Source organism: Ptychodera flava, chromosome 15, assembly GCF_041260155.1.
Source record: "Ptychodera flava strain L36383 chromosome 15, AS_Pfla_20210202, whole genome shotgun sequence".
Classification (NCBI taxonomy): domain Eukaryota; kingdom Metazoa; phylum Hemichordata; class Enteropneusta; family Ptychoderidae; genus Ptychodera; species Ptychodera flava.
Window position 1 is genome coordinate 20,741,998 of NC_091942.1, and position 23,674 is coordinate 20,765,671.

The 23,674-nt window shown below is 37.4% G+C and overlaps 1 protein-coding gene and 1 long non-coding RNA gene across 13 annotated transcripts in view; one reads left to right on the top strand and one right to left on the bottom strand.

The window, feature by feature from the left end:
- Positions 1 to 1,989: 1,989 nt before the first annotated feature.
- Positions 1,990 to 10,513, bottom strand: LOC139152368 (uncharacterized). The gene is made up of 3 exons (XR_011556611.1): positions 10,330 to 10,513; positions 2,572 to 2,636; positions 1,990 to 2,204 (listed from the first exon to the last, which is right to left on the bottom strand). It is a non-coding gene; the product is annotated as an uncharacterized lncRNA (long non-coding RNA).
- A 1,016-nt stretch (positions 10,514 to 11,529) lies between these two features.
- LOC139151499 (putative sodium-coupled neutral amino acid transporter 10) overlaps positions 11,530 to 23,674 on the top strand; it is a 41,006-nt gene continuing 28,861 nt past the window's right edge. For 3 of the 12 annotated variants that reach the window (XM_070724340.1, XM_070724348.1, XM_070724350.1), the window contains exons 1-4: positions 11,530 to 12,098; positions 15,597 to 15,748; positions 20,157 to 20,274; positions 23,518 to 23,563. In XM_070724340.1, coding sequence (XP_070580441.1) covers positions 15,662 to 15,748; positions 20,157 to 20,274; positions 23,518 to 23,563 — 251 coding nt within the window. In that variant the 5' untranslated portion in view covers positions 11,530 to 12,098; positions 15,597 to 15,661. Of the gene's footprint in view, positions 12,099 to 15,363; positions 15,473 to 15,596; positions 15,749 to 20,156; positions 20,275 to 23,517; positions 23,564 to 23,674 lie in introns of all 12 variants that reach the window. The other 9 variants (XM_070724338.1, XM_070724342.1, XM_070724343.1 and 6 more) reach the window with 5 other exon arrangements.

Consider the following 23,674-nt stretch of genomic DNA (forward strand, 5'->3'; position numbering starts at 1 on the left):
TTTCTCTGCAATTCCACAGAATCATTGCAACACCATGGCGCAACCCATTCACAAATTTAAATTTCCACCCAAGAACTTCTCATGAAAGAAATCTGCATACTATCTTCATGTTCTCATTGATGCATAGCCACTTATCATAATGAGTTTTTTCATCGTTTAAATTTATTCACTGCGTGGGTTTGAAACAACAGATGTGTACCACGCCTCACTGGGGCAAGTGATAATTTATACTTTTGTCTATTCTCTTATGCAGAAATCAGAGGATTGTTTGTCATCTTATAATATTCGTTGTGGTGTCGATATACGGCATAACCACAATACTGTATGAACGGACAAAACTGAGGTAAAGATTCACTGGCACAGACGCTCGCAGACAGACTCACTGACGCACCCTTTCATTGAAGGATACTGATGTATCAGCGGCTTGGCTCACAGAGGAAAGAAATCAGTCCCCTGGGGTGGGGAGGGAGGTTTTTGTGCAACGGTTTACTTTATTCGATTTTATTAATTTTGACTGTGATATTTCAAATAAAAGAGTTCAACTCCAAACCGTCTGACTCCTTTCTTTATTACTACAAGTAATTTTATTAATACAGAAAAACATACAGAAAAACCCTTGCCTTTGTACTTATGTATGACTGAACGAAAGTGAAAGTTAGGTCAAATTTGTACAACCATCAGTCATGATTTCAGAGATTCCGGTAGTGATAATTAATCTTACTGCTTGGCGTAAAGTACATGACTTGAGAAAAGTGCACAATATAGGTTTATTGGTCTGTAGAGTGTTGTAGCATAGACCTTAGGGTCTATAGTTGCAGTCACTGCTTTCTGTGTTACTTTTTTCAATCCCTCATAAAAGGTCTAGTTATGTGGCAACAAAATATTGTAGGTGTACTGAGATGATTTTTGCCGCTATTGTGTAGCAACAGTTTAAGATGTCATGAAAACCGGTACCCTCTTATACTATATATTTTCAAAAAGCAGCGAATCTAAAGTCTAGAACGGTAGCAATGATTTACTCGGAGGAACGAGGATATATTTGGGGTGAAAAACCTTAATTTTGTTATTGTTTAGCATTATGAATTCTCATTCTTTCGTTGCAGTAGTTGAACGACTGAAATTCAAAAAAGTGATTTCAATCATGATAAGCAAAACTGAAATGACTATTATTAAAAATTTAAAACTCCATTTCTAACAAAATCTTTTTTTTTATAGTATTTACAGACATGATGTGGAAATTTCATACAATCGGACCATGCCAGAGTGGAGTAATGTTGAAATCAGGGGAAAATAGAAGCCAGAAAATTGGGTGATTTGCATATGTTTAGACTTCTTTCTCCTCACCTTACGACTTCTTGTCATACTGAAAGGTGAACCCAACCAGTATTTCAATCTTCGGAATCTTTGCAAAAAAAATATTTTGAGCAAAATATGCCTTGTTATGCACAACACCACCCAATTCTTTACTGTGATGTGTTTCACTCTCGACTCACAAAAATAATGATTTAAAGGTCTACAGTCACCTGTAATCGAAATATGCCCATATATGGTCAAAGGGGCGTTCCTTGGTTTTCAAAATGCCCATGGAGGGCGCTGTTTTCAAAAAGCGGCCACCCGCTTAAAATCTGTGATTGGTTAGATTTTCTCTTTCCATGGTAACTGTGGCAAAATTGGAACAGGTGACAGTATACCTTTAACAGTTTGGAATGGTCACAATATACCTGCACGACAAGGGAGATCGAGCTATGATTTGTTTTGAAGGAAAACATGCAGATTTAGCAATAGTTCAAGAATTCTATTTGCATTCAGCAACCTTTTGTTTTCCTTTTGGATTGCTATGTTGAATATAACATTTTTACCCCAAACAGTGGCCAGTAACTTTACTTATAAACGATATAATTCTGTTTTTTCCCAGAATCCTTCACACATAATTGAAATTCAAAAAAATCCTAGAAGCTGTTTAAATTAACAAATAAACCCATTTTTACAAGAAGGTTTGAGTATATTTATGTTCTTAAACTGAAATGTACATGTTTGCATGCTATGACACATAAAGTTACCTTTGGTAAAAAAAATTGAACCTTTTATTACAGGGGATTTCATATATGTTGTTCTTTAACAATCCACCCTCTGTGGTAGGGTGGATGAAACACCCTGAATATACTTTCTTGCGGTGTAAATATTTGCGTCTGCACAATTTTTTCCTGAAACAAATGAGAATTCAATGTGATACTATCATTTCATATCATATAGCGTGGTTTGCATAAAATATTGATGGTTACAAAGTGTACCCGCTGTGACAAGACCAAAGAGAAGCTTTGCGCAGAGTCATGACAGATGTGAAACAATGTGATATACTGTAATTAGTCAATAGTCTAATTTCAAGGAAAGCTAACAGGCAGTTCACTGCACAATAATCAGAAAAAAGATCGCCTGTTACATATACAAACATGTACAAAGATTTGATTTTCTGTACTCATAGTCTTATTCTACATCATAAACCCTACCAGTAACCAAAACACTGATTCGACAGTTGTATACCATTGAAAGCTGTGTAAGTAGAAGACTTACTGGGATATGGATGAACCCAAGCTTGGAATGCTTCTTCAATGAAATCACCATTTGATGATGGTTTACTAAAATGAAAGGAAATCAAATGACCTGCTTCACCGAGCTATGGCCAGTAGTTGGTAAAAATGCACGTTTCACATTGTTGAAGCTATCGTGCTATGGGCATTTGTATGCCATTGTACATTATAGAACCCAAACGTGCAGGACAAACGTGCATGTAAGGCAAACGTGCATGACTAAACACTGTAAAAGTCTGCACGTTAGACATTTTAGACACGTTAGGTCCGTACACGTTAGGTTTGCACGATACACGATAGGTTTGCACGATTTGCATGATAGAAATCCGAGTCATGTTGAGAACCTAAAATGACATACACGTTAGACATTTTAGACACGTTAGGTCCGTACACGTTAGGTCTGCACGATACACGATAGGTTTGCACGATTGGCATGATAGATTTTGACCCATGTTGAGAACCTAAAATGACATGCACGTTAGACATTTTAGACACGTTAGGTCTGCACGATACACGATAGGCTTGCACGATTGGCATAATAGATTTTGACTTGTGTGGAGAACCGAAAATGATATACACATTAGACATTTTAGAAACGTTAGGTTTGCACGATACAGGATAGGTTTGCATGATTGGCATGATAGATTTTGACCCATGTTGAGAACCTAAAATGACATACACGTTAGACATTTTAGACACGTTAGGTCCGTACACGTTAGGTCGGCACGTTACACGATAGGTTTGCACGATTGGCATGATAGATTTTGATCCATGTTGAGAACCTAAAATGACATGCACGTTAGACATTTTAGACACGTTAGGTCCGTACACGTTAGGTCGGCACGATACACGATAGGTTTGCACGATTGGCATAATAGATTTTGACCCATGTTGAGAACCTAAAATGACATGCACGTTAGACATTTTAGACACGTTAGGTCCCTACACGTTAGGTCTGCACGATACAAGATAGGTTTTCACGATTGGCATGATAGAGTTAGACCTTACCGTGTTTGTAGGCCATCACGTTAATCTTGAGACATATCGTATAAGGTGCCTACCTAAGGCCTAAAAAAAAAAATTGTGTGTTTCCGGTAACCCGACCTACCCTAGTTCAAACCCCCCGACCCTAAACTTTTTTTTGGACCTTGAAAACAAATCCCGCGAGATTGGCTGGGAAAAGTTTTAAATCACGCGTGATTTCATGACGTCATTAAACAACAATAGCGACTGCTTGTGCAAGCGTGTTTTCCGTAACATATGAGAAATGCGATCACGTTCAAGAAAAAATGTAAAAAGTGTGAGAGGCTCCCCACCTAACTATCCAAAATGTTTTTGTGTCGAGTTTGTGTTTAATTCGTTTCAAAAATGTGTTCCTATATTCTTATCCGATTTTTTTGTGTTAATGAAAATGTTTGTTTCACCTCGGATATTTGTAGGGAAGTTTGGATTAGTGTGTACGGTAATGTTTTGTTTGTGTGGGGAAAGCTTATGGCGATTGTAAAAAGTGTGAAAGAGGCTCCCCACCTAACTATCCAAAATGTTTTTGTGTCGAGTTTTGTTTGATTCGTTTCAAAAATGTGTTCCTACATTCTTATCCGATTGTTTGTGTTAATGAAAATGTTTGTTTCGCCTCGGATATTTGTAGGGAAGTTTGGATTAGTGTGTACGGTAATGTTTTGTTTGTGTGGGGAAAGCTTATGGCGAGACGCAGCCGGACCTATGGTGTTACAAAGTTGATGAGTGGCCCTTTGACGCTTGCGTTTCGAAACCCGAGTGTGGTTTCTCATCAGTCGCAATGTAGATTCTTTCGTTAGTTTGTGTTTGTGAAAATTTATTTTAATGTATTTTAGTGGTCTTGCTCTTCGAATAGCGAGGCAAGAATATCAATGTTTGGGTCTCGTTGTGAGTCCGTTTGGTGGTCTGGTTTGTTTGTTTTTTGTTTCTTTACTTCTGTAAATTTTGTTTTGACTAGTGTGTCTTTTAGGTTTTTGTTTCTCTTGTAAGCAATGATTGGTGATTCTGGGAATAGATTCCTTAGTGTTGAGTCCTTCTCCAGTTCAGCCAAATGTTTCAAAAGACTTCCCTTAAGATCTTTTGTTTTTATGTAAGGGCTGTATGTTGTACTGAAGATGAGTTTGTTTGTTGCTTCTGTACGTGTACTTGTACAGTTTGTTAGTGTATTACGAATACTGTGGATTATTTTTTCTGTTATATTCGTGATTTCATTGTTTTTGTATTCTCTGTCGAGTAGTTTGTTTCTAAAGAAAGCGACTTTTTTAGTAAAGTCGTCATTGTTGTTTCAAGTGCGAGCGTATCTAAGGATTTCACCTTTGATAAAGCCATTAAATGTTGCTGTCGGGTGACAAGATTCTCTATGTAGAAATTGGAATGTGTCTGTTGGTTTAGTATGTGTTTTGATGTCGAGGATATTTTCTTTGTGGTATCTTGCACCTTTGAAAACTACTACATCTAGGAATGTAATTTCTTGTGTTGAGTTTTCGCATGAAAACCTAAACGTTGGGTGCATTGTGTGGATTTTTTGAATGAAGTTAGTGAGTTCGGTTTGTGTTCCCAGAAAGATTGCAAAGACATCATCTCTGAATCTTTTCCAGAAGTGAATGTTGTTGTGGTTGTTTACGATTATTTTCTTTTCAAGTTCATGAAAAGCAATGTCTGCTATCTCTGGCGAGGCATTCGATCCCATGCTGCAGCCGCGGGTTTGGCGGAAATATTGCTTGTTAAATTCAAAACTGTTGTGTTTTAGAATTAGTGAAATCATTTCTATTAAGTCTTCCGTGGTGGTTTTTTGATGCCGTAATTTGTTTGAAGCGAGGTTTGTGAGTTTAATGTTTCACTGACTAGCCGAATCGCTTCGTCGTGAATTGTGTTTGTGTCCATCGACACCACGTCGAGTGTTACAAGAAATGCATGTTGGGGAAATTTGTTTTTTCTATTTCTTGTATGAAGTTTGTTGTGTCTTTTATATTTGACGGTTGTTGCTGGACCAGTGGTTTTATGAAGTAATCCAGCAATTCTGAAATTCTGTTAGTGGGACTGAGAGCAGCCACTAAATATTGGTCTCCCTGCAAACGTTGAGTTTTCAAGCGGCGGTTTGTGAATTTTAGGCAATAAGTACCACTGCGGGGTGCGGATTTTTATGTTTTTTGGATCGAGATAATTATAAGTATCATGGTCGATGTGTTTGTTCTCGTACATTTTGTTTAATAGTTCGTGTACTTTGTTTACTGTTTGTTCTGTGTCGCACTGTCTAGTTGTGTATAATACTGAGTGTTGCGTAATTGTCTTTTGCATTCGTGTATGTAATCTTTTGTGTTGACAATGACGATGCCTTGACCCTTGTCGAAAGGTATTGAAATTTTCACATTTTCTTTTTTGCAGAGAAAAAAAAATTACCAAAAAAAATTTTTTTCCGACCTACCTACCCTATTTCTGAAGAGCATGTTACAGGAAACACACAATTTTTTTTTTTTGGCCTTATGTTAAGATTTACGGAGCTACGTGTCTAAAATGTCTAACGTGTATGTCATTTTAGGTTGTCCACGAGTCAAAATCTATCATGCCAATCGTGCAAACTTATCGTGTAAGGTGCTGACCACGTTAGGTTAGGTTTGCACGATACACGATAAGTTTGCACGATTGGCATAATCATGGGTGTAAAAACTATTTTTTACATCCATGGCATAATAGATTTTGACCCATGTTTAAACCTAAAATGACATGCACGTTAGACATTTTAGACACGTTAGGTCCGTACACGTTAGGTCTGCACGATACACGATAGGTTTGCACGATTGGCATGATAGATTCTGACCCATGTTGAGAACCTAAAGTGACATGCACGTTAGACATTTTAGACACGTTAGGTCCGTACACGTTAGGTCTGCACGATACACGATAGGCTTGCACGATTGGCATAATAGATTTTGACTTGTGTGGAGAACCGAAAATGATATACACAGACACGTTAGGTTTGCACGATACAGGATAGGTTTGCATGATTGGCATGATAGATTTTGACCCATGTTGAGAACCTAAAATGACATACACGTTAGACATTTTAGACACGTTAGGTCCGTACACGTTAGGTTTGCACGATACACGATAGGTTTGCACGATTGGCATGATAGATTTTGACCCATGTTGAGAACCTAAAATGACATGCACGTTAGACATTTTAGACACGTTAGGTCCGTACACGTTAGGTCTGCACGATACACGATAGGTTTGCACGATTGGCATGATAGATTTTGACCCATGTTGAGAACCTAAAATGACATGCACGTTAGACATTTTAGACACGTTAGGTCCGTACACGTTAGGTCTGCACGATACACGATAGGTTTGCACGATTGGCATGATAGATTTTGACCCATGTTGAGAACCTAAAATGACATGCACGTTAGACATTTTAGACACGTTAGGTCCGTACATGTTAGGTCGGCACATTACACGATAGGTTTGCACGATTGGCATGATAGATTTTGACCCATGTTGAGAACCTAAAATGACATGCACGTTAGACATTTTAGACACGTTAGGTCCGTACACGTTAGGTCTGCACGATACAAGATAGGTTTGCACGATTGGCATGATAGAGTTAGACCTTACCGTGTTTGTAGGCCATCACGTTAATCTTGAGACATATCGTATAAGGTGCCGACCTAAGATTTACGGAGCTAACGTGTCTAAAATGTCTAACGCGTATGTAATTTTAGGTTGTCCACGAGTCAAAAGCTATCATGCCAATCGTGCAAACCTATCTTGTATTGTGCAGACCTTACGTGTACGGACCTAACGTGTCTAAAATGTCAAACGTGTATGTCCAATGAGGGTCTCAAAATGAGTCAAGAGCTATCATGGCAATCATGCAAACCTATCGTGTATCGTGCATACCTAACGTGTACGGATCTAACGTGTCTAAAATGTCTAACGTGCATGTCATTTTAGGGACTCCAGATAAGTTGAATGGTACAGTCATGATATACACGTTAGACATTTAGACACGTTAGGTCCGTACACGTTAGGTCTGCACGTTACACGATAAGTTTGCACGATTGGCATGATAGATTTTGACCCATGTTGAGAGTCTAAAATGACATACACGTTAGACATTTTAGACACGATAGGTTCTTACACGTTAGGTCTGCACGATACACGATAGGTTTGCAAGTTTGGCTTTTTTGGTCACGTTAGTTCCGACCTAACATGTCAAACATGCACTACTAAAATGTAAAAATGTCTAAAATGAAAAAATCCCGACTTCTGGCATACACGATAGGTTTGCAAGTTTGGCTTTTTTGGTCACGTTAGTTCCGACCTAACATGTCAAACATGCACTACTAAAATGTAAAAATGTCTAAAATGAAAAAATCCCGACTTCTGGCATACACGATAGGTTTGCAAGTTTGGCTTTTTTGGTCACGTTAGTTCCGACCTAACATGTCAAACATGCACTACTAAAATGTAAAAATGTCTAAAATGAAAAAATCCCGACTTCTGGCCATGGATGCTATGATTTTACTTTTCATCGAATCAGACAGCTACATCCATGGCCAGAAGTCGGGATTTTTCATTTTAGACATTTTTACATTTTAGTAGTGCATGTTTGACATGTTAGGTCGGAACTAACGTGACCAAAAAAGCCAAACTTGCAAACCTATCGTGTATGCCAGAAGTCGGGATTTTTTCATTTTAGACATTTTTACATTTTAGTAGTGCATGTTTGACATGTTAGGTCGGAACTAACGTGACCAAAAAGCCAAACTTGCAAACCTATCGTGTATCGTGCAGACCTAACGTGTAAGAACCTATCGTTTCTAAAATGTCTAACGTGTATGTCATTTTAGACTCTCAACATGGGTCAAAATCTATCATGCCAATCGTGCAAACCTATCGTGTACGTGCCGACCTAACGTGTACGGACCTAACGTGTCTAAAATGTCTAACGTGCATGTCATTTTAGGTTCTCAACATGGGTCAAAATCTATCATGCCAATCATGCAAACCTATCCTGTATCGTGCAAACCTAACGTGTCTAAAATGTCTAATGTGTATATCATTTTCGGTTCTCCACACAAGTCAAAATCTATTATGCCAATCGTGCAAGCCTATCGTGTATCGTGCAGACCTAACGTGTACGGACCTAACGTGTCTAAAATGTCTAACGTGCATGTCATTTTAGGTTCTCAACATGGGTCAAAATCTATCATGCCAATCGTGCAAACCTATCGTGTATCGTGCAGACCTAACGTGTACGGACCTAACGTGTCTAAAATGTCTAACGTGTATGTCATTTTAGGTTCTCAACATGACTCGGATTTCTATCATGCAAATCGTGCAAACCTATCGTGTATCGTGGAAACCTAACGTGTACGGACCTAACGTGTCTAAAATGTCTAACGTGCAGACTTTTACAGTGTTTAGTCATGCACGTTTGTCCTGCACGTTTGGGTTCTATAATGTACAATGGCATACAAATGCCCATAGCACGATAGCTTCAACAATGTGAAACGTGCATTTTTACCAACTACTGGCCATAGCTCAATCATAGACCCTAAATTTTGGTGAAAACTTTCAACATAAGTGATGTTTGTGACTTTTGTCAGAGAAAGCTACATCATATTTTAAAAATCATTCATATTCATACTGAGGACATTATGGACCAACTAGTAAATACGACGAAATCAGTGTTCTCCACAGCTTTGAAAAAAGAAGTACTTTGTATGGGGAATTTACGTTTTGCATATTCATGTTGTAAAAATGAAAATTTTCTGTGTAGCTATTACCATATGAATAGATTTGCCAAACACAAATGGCCCACCCTTCTCTTTCTTTTTGAAACTTACGGTTCCAATAGATTAAATACTTGTGGTCTTCCCTGAGCAGTTGTGCCATACAGATTTTTGAATTTCCTCTTAGGATACATAGATGAAGCACATTAATTTTCAACAAGTTGGCAGCATAGACATTTGAAAGTTGACAAACAGTTGCATTACATTCAATCACAGTCAGTCCCTCCACCCGCTACCTTGCCACCAGTCCATATGGAGTGCAATCACTGCAAAATATTTATTTCATTATTTTCAAGAATATTTTGTCATTTCTCACTGTAATGACTTGCTTATTTTAGCATGATGTTGCACTTAGATTGTCATAGCTGATATATTCAAACAGACATAAAATAAAGACAGATATTTTGGCAGTCATCACACTCGATAAGTGTACACTGATCTACTACCTAGACTAAATGTCCCTTCACAAATGTGATGGAATAAAAACTAGGTAATTTCCTTCTTAGTCACTTGAGGACTGGAGTTTGTCCGACTTAGCAATGACAAATCATGCTCAACTACATTTGGTATGTAATCCACTCCTGCAATGTATCTGCCACCAGCATATACAGTATCAGTTTGTAGATGTACTGTGGGCTTAAAAACAGTCATTCTTAGGCAGAATGTTTTAATTATATATTCATGTTAGCACAATAGCTCCAGGTGGTAGCTGCTAGCTGCAGACCTGCTAGCAATCAAGGTTTACAATATAGCAGTTACACTTGACAGCTTTTGTTCAGAGTTTCATATATGATCGTCACCATGTTTGGAAGTAAAATGAATTGATAATACTTATAGATGAATAAAAATGATATAGTACTCAATGATTGAGGGGTAGAGTAATAATTAATCTCTCCATTTTTAGAGATTTGATAATGAAATATTACCTGCTTTTGTAACACTGGCAGTACTGAATTTGTTACGGTGTAAGTAAATTTATCTTATTATTTTATGAAACGGTCCGTGAAAGCAGAGGCTCAAAAGAGTTCAGTATACTTGACCACGTATTCCGCCGGGCCTTATATGTACGGTGGAATATGTGGTAAAGTATACAGTATGGAGGGACATGTGGCTGAATCGGAGGGTCAGATCACGGTTATAAGTGTTCCGATACATAGCGGCCGCCGCGTGGTATGCATAGAATCACCACGCGGCGGCCGCTATGTATCGAAACACTTGTAACCGTGGTAGATTTGATCAGACCACTGCTGTCCATGTTCAGAGTACCCTAGCAAATGTTTTTAAACGACTCCTTGGAAATAATCTTCTCGGTCTGTTTGCAAGGACTGGGTTTTGCTCTCTTCATCTCGTCTGCTGCAATCCTTCTCTCAAAGTCTCCGAGCTTGAATAGCACACTGTTCTCTCCATGTGCCGCATGTCACGTGTAAAGTTTGTTTGAGACGAAGCTGGTCCCCGATTACATAACTTCGTAACGGGAGGTGGCAACGATCTCATATTTGATGTGCGTGCCGACAGCTTGAACACTACAGCCATGCTTATCTAATCCACACAACAGCGAGCATCAGGGCAAACCCTTTACCACTGACATGCACATCAAAGTGTGCGATCAGGGTAGCTCAGCGGTTGGCGAGAGTAGAAAGGCGCTGCAGTGTCAGCCATCTTTAAATTCGCACGGCGAAATTTTCACCTCCGAAAAAACTATCACGGTTAGCTGTTTTTAACTTCTTATGCCAAACTCCAAATCCGCAGAAAGCTGGACCAAAAAAACTGCTTGATATACATATCGGAGTGGCCAAGTTCACGCGGTTAGGGTTAAAGAACCAGACCTCCACGCCTGGATGGCTGGCTCTTCGTGAGCAGGAAGTGAACTGAACTCTCCGCCAATGTATGACTTTCATGACGTCACTTGAAAGCGACCAATCGCAATTATGCTAGCAACCTCGATAAATGTTATTTGGGAACACTTCTATTGAATAAGTTTATTGACTTATATAATTTTCAAAAGAATATGTTCAAATTGATTACTATAAAATTTATAATACTGTAAATAACAGGAAAAGTTGGTCGGCGCTAAATCAAAGGTCAAAGTTTAACCCCTGACCCTAAATAATAACGCATGCGCTGCCACGTTGGAATCAGCTGGGCATAGATTGTGGTGACATCTGTCGTACAACACTTATTTGAGCCTGTTGTGGATCAGCTTTCTCAGAGCTATCGCCAGCAAGACACGCCAAATCGGAAAGGGAGTCGGTCCTGTTTAACGTACACAACGGACATCAGGTTTCCTTGTAGAGACGTTCGAACGTGAGACAAGCAGTTTTTCACACATCCAGAACAGGTTGTTTATGGTAATCTTTACAATCGGTCAACCTCACCTGAACAACATCAGAAATGACGATACTGACTGAATGACCTCAAGAGTGTTTATAGATGACAGAGAAAGAGGAGAAAAAAGAGTCACCACCGGTCACCAGACCTCCTATCAATGACTTACTGTAAGAGAAGACGTGGAAACCCCTTTTAGGAGTAGATGTTTGTAGTTGCATGCCATATATTTACCTGACACGTTTTATCAATCATCCTAGTATTGGAGAGAAGACTTGGGACGATTGAGACTAATGCTCCATACTACGGTTAATAATCAGACACTAGCGCACGTTGCAATTCGGTAGAAACACGTGGTTTAAGGTTTGTGGTAATATGGTCATATATGTACACTGGTGGTGGCATATTTTGTGTGCATGATTTGTGTTTGGTGTGACGGACGTACACATCACACGTCTATACACAGTCGCTGTGTGTGGAGGGGCTGTGGTACCGTAGAGGTAACACACAGAATCTGTGTGCTACCTCTGTGCATGGCAATAATACTCATGAAGACAAATGGATGGAAACAGCTTTGTCAAAAAGGCCTAGATTATCTCTGAGATTTATGAAATTGGTTCGCTAGATTAAGAGTACAGTGAATATAGAATCATACACCAACACTGAATTATGTTGATTTTTGATTCAAAAAAGCCCCCCCCCAAAAAAACAAAAAACAAAACAAAAACAAAAAAACAACCAAAAACAAAAAAACAACAACAACAATAAAAAAGCAAAGAACATAGAATGAAGAGTCAGGCCAAATTTGATATGACCCCAAATGTTTCAATGAGTAACGTAAGTGTGACCACTGCAGGGGACAGGACATTTATGGTTCCAGTCACGGTCCTTCCACAAAACCGTGGTTGAGTGGTGTGTCAGAATGGATTTACCAGGAGATCCATCTTCTGGTTCGTCCATGACATGGCAGAATTCAATGATGTAGTGGTTTGTCAATACACAGAAATGTGCATAACCTTGCATTCAGATGTCTGCACATTCCTGCACATTTTCCTCTGATTCTAACAAAATTATAGTGAAGGCTCAGAACAAACCAGGGAATACACAAGCTTGTATTGTAGGTAATAGAAGCAAGATGCATATTGTATGCGATTGTGTCTAATCACCTTTCAAGCTTCTGTTTCATCCAGGGCTCATGATGTTGGTTGCTGCATTGTGTAAAGAGGAACATACATGTACCTAAAATTGCATTAGTGCTTTCAACTACTGAAAGGGACAGTAGCTGTAACTTTTGATAACGCTATTTTTGTTGTATGTTGATCATAAGACCTGATCCTACTCTTCAAAGCATGTCAAAAAACCAACTGTTTACTTTGTCAACATCCTGTCTATGTGTAAAATGCACTGTGTATTAAAATCTGAAATTTAGTTATAACAAACCCTCATTTGTCAGCAACTGTACAGACTACACATGTACAGGTTGAGTTGACAAGCTGAATACTTTGTATTTAACATGCTTTGTGGAGTAGAACAATAAACTGCAGTTTTAAAAAAATAGTGAAAAAAAGTTCTCAAAAGTGAAGGCTTCTCTCCCTTGAACATTTGCATGATTTAATGAAGATCATCTCTTGGTATTTCCATAGTTGGTGATGTGGTTGTAATTTTTTGAAATGCATTTGCTGGGTTTTTTTTGTAGGGGAAAAGTGTTTTATTTGTGGGGCAGTAATGGATTTGTATCTCTGTCTTCATCCAGTTGGTGTCACTTTTGATCATCTTTGTCTGCACAAAGATGGAGATCAATCCATGAAGAAAGAGAACTGTTGTTGCTTGTAAGCATCATGTCAGTCTACCCAACAAAAATATGAAATGCAGCCTGATCAAATTTAAGTTTGTTGTGAAATATGATATGGTAATGCATAGGCATGGTTTTGTTTGATTAGCTCTTGAGATTATAATGACATCATGGTACATACAATATAAACACAATTTTTTTTCTCTCAATCAAATCATGTCCATATTCTTTACTTTAAAGCTCTAAATTGGGATAAAAATGTTTCAGAACAGTTCCATGTACACGACATATCTTTTGCTTATAATATTGATCTTGAAGTCACCACCACATACAGGATGGATGATAGAGCTGAAATATTTCATTCTGCTATTGTGGATTGTGGACGCTGGTCATACTTTTTCATGTCAAGAAATAGGCAGTAGATGAGCAATGCACTAACTGCAGTCTTGGGACTGTCCATTCTGTCTCCTATTGTTGTTGATTTGATACAAAATGAAAGTATTTTACCACAGTAAAATCGGTCAATGAATTCAGGTATGAATTACCCTACAGAGGGTGTGAAGCTCTCTTGTAAAGATAACAAATAATAAAAAAAACAGTAAAGAATACCATCTTGAGGTTGAAATTAAATGTTAAAAAAGCTGAAAGCAGTCACAAAGTTTCACCATTGAGTTTCCAGTACCAGCTTGTCTTTAATATACATAGCACTACACAATGCATATACATGATTATATTGACATTTCTGCAGAATTCTATACTTATTTGATCAATACATACAAGAATGAAAAACAAACTCCTCTTTTTTATTGCTTTTGCATAATGGATGTTAAGCTATCATTCACAAAGATCTATTTTATTAGGGAATTCAAATGTTTGTTGGGTAGACTGGATGTATGCATCAAATTATGTTATAGGAGTTCAGGATGTCACAAATTACTGCATTTTGCCTAGCAGCTGATGCATATGCAGTCTTTAGATCAGCAATTATCAAGCTTTGATTGATTTTTGCTGAACAGTAATCACATTTTGATGCAGCTAGGGTTTTTATGTGACTGTATGAGAACTGCTGTGAACCAGGAAACATCAAGCAACAAGAAACTGCTGTAACATAGTCATGGTTGTGATCCTGGTCTAATAATGCCACAGCTGTTACTCAGCTCTCTAGAACATAGCAGCATGTTGACCTAATTCCATCAGAGACCATAGTACTATCACAGAAAATTTGATGCTTGAAGTGAATGCCTGTAGAACCATAGACGTGGTGGAAGTGTAATAAACCACTACATTGATATGTTTGGCAAAATTCCAATAGAATAATAAGAAATTTCAAAAAACCCCAAAGTAGTATTTTTGTGTTCATTTGATTGGAAGATGAAAATTGAAACTCGTTACTGTAGTGTTTATGATGATAAACATTTACCCTATTCACAGCATCATTTCAACAACGCATACTTTTCCTCAAGTTCATTTATGATTGTTTCAGTTTGACCATCAGACTCATATTTAACCTGTTCACCCCTAATTCCCTGTGAACTGGTCCACGATCACCATTGATAATAATGGGTTTGGGCCGAACCATGGTGGTGAAAGGGAATCAAACATGTCAAAGTAGTGTTTTATCAGTTTTTTGGGTGGTTTAATATCTTATGTGTCAATTCAACACATTAGAATGTGGTTGCACGTTTGTATTCATGTAGAGAGCACTTTGAAGAGAAAAAGGCTCATTAGAGTCAAATCTTTTCATTTATCTGCATGCTGTGCAGGGGGAAAAATTCAGACTTACCTGTAAACTTGTGTTGTCACTGTTCATTTCCCTGGCCATGTTTCGACGATATCGTAAAAGGAGTGACGAAATGCCGTCAGGTGCCTCGCCGTACTATTCGTACGTGTTCACCATCAGTAATAGCATGGGTGGACCGAGCATTCTCGCCATACCTTTCTGCTTGAAAGAGGTGAGTCCGTGTGGTCTCCTAGCAACTGCGTGCAACCTAGGTAACAAGCTACTCTGCCTGCTGTTGGATGGTGTGTGTGTAACTTGTAAGGATTTATGATTTTTTTTACCTTTTATACCTGTAGAGGGTTTTTGAAGGTGACAGTTTAGCTCCATTTTAAAAAGTGGTGAAGGTGGTAGCTCAAGTAAAATGGCAGCTGAGTGGATTTATGTGTTAAATCTTGGCAATAGCATCATTGGTGTGAGCGTCCTTGCCATGCCGTATTGCCTACGACAGGTGAGTTTGGATGCCTGCTTTTCACCCCCTCACTGATCATGAAGATGTGTGTCTGCCACAAGGACAGGTCATTGAATTACTCAAACTTAAGTTTCTGTCAGCAACTATCAGTAGAAAATTACAATTGAGGAATTGTATTTTAAGGTAGTCTCAAAAGTGGAATACTTAAACTTTTGCTCCAAAGTTCCTCAATGAATATTTCAACCAGAGTAAAATTCAGGGGTCTCTTTGTGAAGTTGGGTACTAGAGAGAAAAAAAATTAACATTTTACCAATATTTGAAATTCAAAATGGCTGCCATACATTTATCAACTCTATTGGGGTAGATGGAATTTTCAATTTCGAAAAGCTTAGACTGACAATATTTCTCACTCCAGGGGCTTTAAAATGAGTCCCCCACAAGTGGTAGATCAGAAAAGAATTCTAAATTGTGAGAGTCTAAATGTCTGTCCTGTGACACAATCTACATTAGTAAAGAACAATACTATAAATTTTCATTCTGTTCATAATAATGGCTGCAGAAAATGCATACGAAGATTTGCCGTGCATTGGTTTTATGTTTTTTATCAATCGATGATAAGTTGGTGTATTACGGGTTGAAATCCAAATTTTGCAACTTTGAAAAGGATACAGTCGTCCGAACTGCGCTCAAAGGCTGTACTGGACCATATGACCAATGTAAACACTGTGTTCAAGGTACTATTGTGATTGATGAAAGTTAAAACATGTCACTCTGTCATAATCTACATCATATAATTTAAATGCTGCAGCTATGATGGTGACGAGCATCTAGATATTGTGCAAGAAATACATTGTTTGTAAACAAGAAACGTGCACAGGTGCAGTTACGACGACGTATCCCTTTAAGTTGGCAGACACATATCTTGATACAGTGGATAGGTCACCCTTGTACATGTATAATATAAGTCAAGGCAGACGTTACCTTTGTATCATACCAATGGTACAATTTGGTGCTGGTCAAATTTGAATTTGGAAATCACAAATTGTATTCTGCTGAAAAAAATTTTGCTGCAAAATAATCACTTTAAAATAAAACTCAGAGGCCGAAATTTTTTGCTTAAGACATTAAGTTTGTCTTGACCTTGATATTTTCAGTTTATGATGTCACTATTATTTGGTTTTGTATGTCAAGTCAGCTGTCTTGGACAAACAATAATACGCTTGCATATATCAATCATAACTTCAGTATCTAATTTTACATATTTTTCTGTGAATGTGCTTTGAAGTATAATTCCCGGTACATTTATTTCCTGGCATTTCAGAGCCAAAATTTGCAATGAATGTCGCAGTTTTAACATTTTTGTTGAAAAAAAATTGACAACAGCTAAATCGTGGTTCACCTGAGCACGATGAAGAACCATTGGTCATGTGCACAAAGTACAAGACTATTACTGTTTGAAAGGCGTCTGCACTAGTTAACATAACCAGAAATATCACGCATCAAATTCAACTTTTCTGCAGAAAAAAAATTGCCTGAACATTATTTACGAAATTGATACATATAAATATAAGATCCTAATGTCCCTACTATACGTATTCAGACACTAATATTTACTATGAATATTTATTGCTAATGCATATTTATTATTCCACAGTTTTATGGTAATTCATAATTTAGATGGAAATTTAATCCTTACAGTGTTTATACTGTATAATCCTGCAGTATAAGCTATGAAAAGAGATCTCTCTATTTTGTTTTAGTAAAGACTAAAAACAAAGGAGTCTGTATTTTAAGATTTTTTGTTCATAAATGCCACTTGTTACACAACCATGCTTTAATTTCTGGGTATGTAAATTTCTGACCCGTTCACGTATCCACTTTGCATTTTGCTTATTTTTTGTGAAACGTTTACAACAGGTGTATTATTCCTGTGTAATATGCACATAAATGATCTTATATAGAAAATATCAAACATTTCTATAACTGAATAAATATCTGTTCTTCCATTAGGTTGTAGAGACTGATACATGAAGTAGTTTTGTTTCAAACAGGTTTTGGTTTACATTTTCATTAGAACTACTAAGTTGTTCATCGTTTGCATGATATTACATTGAAAGCAATATGATTATTTTAACCCTTTTCAGGGCAAGTCAGAGAAAATTGCGTAAGAATTTAGGTGTGATACATGCTGTCAGGTCAAAGCAGTGAAATTCACCCACAGGAAAAGTTGGTGAAAATCTTCTAGTTTGAGTATGTTTCTCTGAGTCTTCGAATGGTTGATTTTAATAAGATGCATTTGATGGGACCTGTCAATACATTTAAAATCTATCCCATGAGACTTGCTATGCACGACTGGTTTTGACCACACTGACCTGATAGTGACCAATTGAACCATGCAGGAAGAACGTTGATGTATCACCGATGCCTTTTCAAAATTATAGACCAAAGGGCCTTGGGCAGTGAGATAAATCATGTCACACAATAAGTTTCTATTGTACAAAAATAAAGGGTAAGCTATACATAGACCAAAAGGGAAGTCTTAATTTCTGGTCATTAAATCAGCTGGTTAAGATGTCAGGAAAATTATAGGGATAAGAAAGGAATAAAAAAGATACCAAAAAAATCAACAAAGAAGATTAGGAGAAATTTAAAGGGACATAAGCTGTAACTTGTGGCATGTTTTTCTGTATTCCGTCTCTGTATATCAGCTACCGTGTCTTACCCTATCTGTTTGTCATGCTAAAATTTCGAGTATTCTTTTTGTCAACACAGCTTGTATGTGTGTAGTGATCATTGTTTATTGTTTACAAATGCATTCTAGTCCGGACTTGAATACAATTTTCAACAATAACAATGTAGATTATACTCATATAGGTTGTGTTGATATGCTAAATACTTGGCATTAAATTAGAGTTTAGGGATTCAATGCAGAAAGTGTAGGGAAACCACAAAACAAAAGTTTAGAAAAATAGCCAAATTATACAGCTTATGGAGCTCTAATGTTCTTAAAGAAACTGAAAAATGTACCTTTTAAAATTGCTGTTGCTCAATGTTTCATTGATTGCTAAGCAAAGGAAAACTTCAAAAGTCAAAATATCTTTCAAAAGTTGTCACTTGGATGTCATTAAAGCAACATCTGATGACCAGTGTTCCCGCTAAGGCTTATTTGCGCGCTAATTGCGCAGTGTCTCCGACTGCTCTCGCAGTGAAATTTCATGTTTTGCGCAACTTTAGTCTCAGTCATTTCAGTCATTTCAATCGGTATTAGTTTTGGAAACGATAACTCAGGGCGAAATGTGCAATCTCAGCGTAGATTTTACGTCCGCGTCTCAAGTTTAGCGCACGTTGCAATGGCGACGCAGTTGCCACCAATGTCCATTGTACGTTGTGACGTACCTCAATCAATTAGTATATATACGAACGGACCCAGCTGTGAGAAAATCAGGTGTATCTCAAGTTGCGCACCTTCTTGAAACCTAAAAGGGAACACTGCTGATGACCCCACTCTCTGTAAAACACTGGTTTGATAAACTGCTTCAAAGTGCCACTTTTATTGATAAAATCATTTTCAATCATCTCCAAGTTTAGTAAACAATCAATATTTAAAATTAAAGTGGACTATTGAATAATTTCATGACAAAATCAGGTTGCTTTGGTACTTTGCTCGATAGTAATGACTTTGAAAGACATGAATATTTCTTCTCGCTCTGTCATTGATATTTAAATTTCACTCATTGATCGATTGATGCTTGTAAGGAATGAGAGGTAGAATATAGTGGTAGAAAGAGTTCATCAAAATTAGAATTAAGGTGAAAGTAAATTTTGTATGTGCAACATAATGATATGTCATGAAATTTCAAACTTGCATGCATTTTATTACTGGGTAGTGTAGTTATGGACAATGGTGTTGAATTGTGTATGCATATGTTTCCATATTGCATGCAGAGCTATCATTGCATGTTATTTGATGATGGTAGAAATTTCTATATAATACATGCATGCTTGCTTTTCCTGTTGTCATTTGAACTTGACTTTGAACTACATTTGCCCCTAATTAAAGGTACATTGTAATCTCTTCTTTTCTCTTTACGGTGTATTTGGATAATAGGGATATCTAATGTGTAAATGAAATGCAATTAAACTCTGCTTATTGTCATCGTAAAACTGATTTTAGAAAGTGTAGTCAGGGGAGAGCATTTCATTTTCTTTGCTCAAATTTGCAATATTTCTTAACCACCCCAATGTTAAAAATGATACAATCTTCATATTGTGTCCACATCAAGTGACTAACACACTGAGAGATAATCAAAAAGAACTCACAGGCAAGATAATAAAATGATAATTTTTATGAAGATTCATTATGTATGCCAGGAGCTTATTTGCATATGAATATTAATGCCGCCTTGTGATGCATCCGTTTTACAGTGTTTGTGTATGTTTCCTCCAGTGTGGTTTGATTCTAGGCCTGTTACTGTTACTGGTTAGTGCCTACTTAACTAGAATCAGCTGTAATTTGTTACTTAAAACTGCCAAGCAAGCAAGAAGAACATCGTATGAGTATCTTGGTAAGTGCCTCTCTTGTTTCATTCACCATAATTTCTTTTGGTATACCTGAGAATGTGTTCCCTACCAGATTTTGACAAAAATCTAGACAATAAAGGAGTTCAGTCACCTATATATGTGGTATCCTATCACATATTTTCACTTGGATTGCCTCATGAAAAGATGTGCACCACTAATAGCACCGACCGCAGTTTATACAGGTTTGTTGCTAAATAAAGCTGTACCCGCGCGACATCTGACACTACTGCTTGAAACGGTTACAAATTTTGTCAGTGTTGTATGTACAGCTGTTGTTGTACTGTTTGTAGACTGAGCTGTTCCATGTAATATGTCTTTTAAATGTTCGTTGTAATACTGGCAGTCGCCAACTGAGATGTATTTTCGTTGTTCTTGTACACGTAAGTTCCAAAAGTGTAATCTAAAACAGTAATGAGAGAGCAATGTTCTTTAGACGTAAACATTGCTCAAACTCCTTTTCTACCTTGAAGCCCCAGTAGCTGGAAATTTTATGCATTATTTTCATGATTTTATTTTCAAACTAAAGTTGGTTCGTGTAAATGTTCTAACTGAAGGGCATGTATAGAAGTATCACTGCTCGCTGATTTGGAGCATGTGTACACGTGTTAACAGGCTGAATAATAAATGGGTGCCGCACTCATAAAATGGCGCCCTCACGGAAAAGTACAAAAAACAGTATTTCCTCCACGTACACATGGTGATCATACAAGAAACAAGCATGAATCCATTTATTTGAATGCACAATACAAGATGGCTAACATTTTGCTGCTGTAATCTTTATTTTCTCTGTCATATAATTAGTTTTTGAAAATAGCGGGAAATCTAAAATCATGTTAAACATTTGAATTTACATGTCATTTTTGGCACTTATGACAATATTATTAACTTTTTCAGTCTGTAATGGGTCTTATTCAAAGAAAACTCTTGGAAAACTTGGGATATTTTGAGATCGGTTTATTACAGATTTACAGCTATTTGGGCTTTAAATGGATACCAGTATACACAAATTTGTGGTGGACAAGTCACTTTTAAAAATTGCACGCAAATTTAATTAAAGGACACTGCCATTGAGGGCGCTTCATCATCAATACCTTTCTATGGTACTGTTTGATACTCTACAAGTCTGCCTTGATTTGTACAAATTGGTATTGGACATCGAATAGCTTCTATCTATAAAATAGTCACCCACATTGTATCATCCAAATTATCATGACATAATAGTTCTCAAAAATGCCAACGGAGTCACTAATTCAAATAAAAAATGTGTTTATAATCTGGGTTTACCTTGAAGTGTTGCACTTTTATAAGCTTGAGGTAACTAACTTTGAAGGTTGTTCAGTGTCAGAAACTAAACACGTAGATATTACTTGTTACATTCATTCAGCAAAGTTACACTCTGTTACATTGGCAGAACAGATGCAAAGAAATTGCCAGCTGTTTTTACATACCCTATTCCATTAGACTGAAAGTTTCAGCTGTGTGTGGGAGCTTGGACGTCCCACAGCTCTGACAATACTCTGTGGTGTCAGGTTGGAGGTCACAGAGACATGCCATAGTGCCAACAGGCAGCTGAATCTTTCAGCCTACTATTTCAATGACTGGTTACAAAACCATACAACACACTCAAAAAATCTACAATCACCTTGCACAAACAGTCCTCTTTTGCCTGATTGCTCAAACATGCAACGAGAAAATTGGAAGCCTAAAACTATTTATGACAAAATCACTGAAATATCATCTGTGTAATTCTGTACACAGTGAAGATTTGCCTGACTTCACAAACAACATTCTTGTGCAAAATCATGCTGAGTCATGGGTAATCTTGACGACAGTGTCGTCGCCCCTCTCATCTCTGTCCGCTGTGCTCAGAGAGCAATGACCTTAGACGGTCCTTGCCCAATGAACCTTCTAATGAGCCATTGTCCTTGCATTGTCTAAAGTCCAGACGACACCCTCTGTGCCAAGTGACTGTTTTTCCAAAACAGGATAATGACCCACAAATGATTTCAAGGGGTTATGTGTACCAGTGTTGTCATAGCATCAAGTCTGCTCAGTCCAACTGCTATGACTCCCACCAAGACAACTCTGCGTCACTGATTAGCTTGTCACAATGAACTTACTGACTTGTTTGAAAAGACTCTTGTTTCATCGGTTACATGTAAAGCCCTGTAATATTAGTTGTATTTTTTTTTGCATTTTAGTTTCAAAAAAAGTACTATCCAACCTTCAGAGAGGTGTTTTAGGTTTCAATTATGGAGTTTCATTGTCTTTAAAATGTACACTCTTCCCACTATTTCCATCCTTGGTGATGGATTTGGTCGATTAAAATGTACACTTACCCATATGGTTATTTGAGGCAGCCATATTTGAGTTTCAACTAAAAAATTGTTCAGGCGTCAAAATCTAAGTTGTGCGTTCGTCACCAATGTTTGAAAAATGTTTTGTGGTCACACTATGGTAAGCATTTTACCTAAGTTGGATTTGATTTTTAAACCATCGTAGTGAAAAAAATGCAAAAAGATATAACAAATAGGGCTTTGATATCAACATCTTTCAGTCCAAGTGACTCACAGCAAATGCAGGGTAGTTGCCAATGGACATACTCCCAGCAATGGTAAAACTGAACATGAAGAAATCATCTGCTATATATCTTTGTATAAAATTAATAAGTGCAGAGGAGTATTTTGTGAATGTTTTGCGTTTGTCTGTAAATATTTTGTTGATCTTCAAATTCTATGAATACATCAAGCAGAGGGACTGTGATCTAACTATTTATGTGTGATACTTGGTTATGATAGAAATGGCAGAAGCTCCTGTTTGTTTACATGTACATATGCCAAAGTATGGAGGTTAAAATGTATGTAGTCACAGGTAGTTCAAAGGATACATGGAAATGACACAACTGGCTGTAGTATTCACATTACTTTTACAAATTATCTTGTGGGGGTATTTTCAGTAAAAAATGATACAGTGCCACCATTTCCCGGAGTTGAAAACAACAACCCCGCTGGTTTAGTTTCATGTTTCTACAACACTCATGTCAAGACAACAGAAAATTTGGAACCACTGTCAATCTTATCAATCTCATAATGGTTTGCATGGTCATAGACCCTGGAGCACCAGGGTTCTATTATAAAGAGAAAGTAATGTAGAGGATATGTGCACGTAATATGAGATCCTGAAACAAGTTTTAAATGACCTCTCTCTATGTTTTTTTCATCGTGTAGCCCTGCATTCATTTGGTAGTTTTGGAAAACTTGCAGTAGAGACGAGGTGAGATGAAAATTTTGAAATTATATTTCAGGAGGACTTCATGAGATATAACAGGGCATTTCACGCCCTTATAAAATCTTCAATTGTATGCTAATATAGAGTCAACATGGA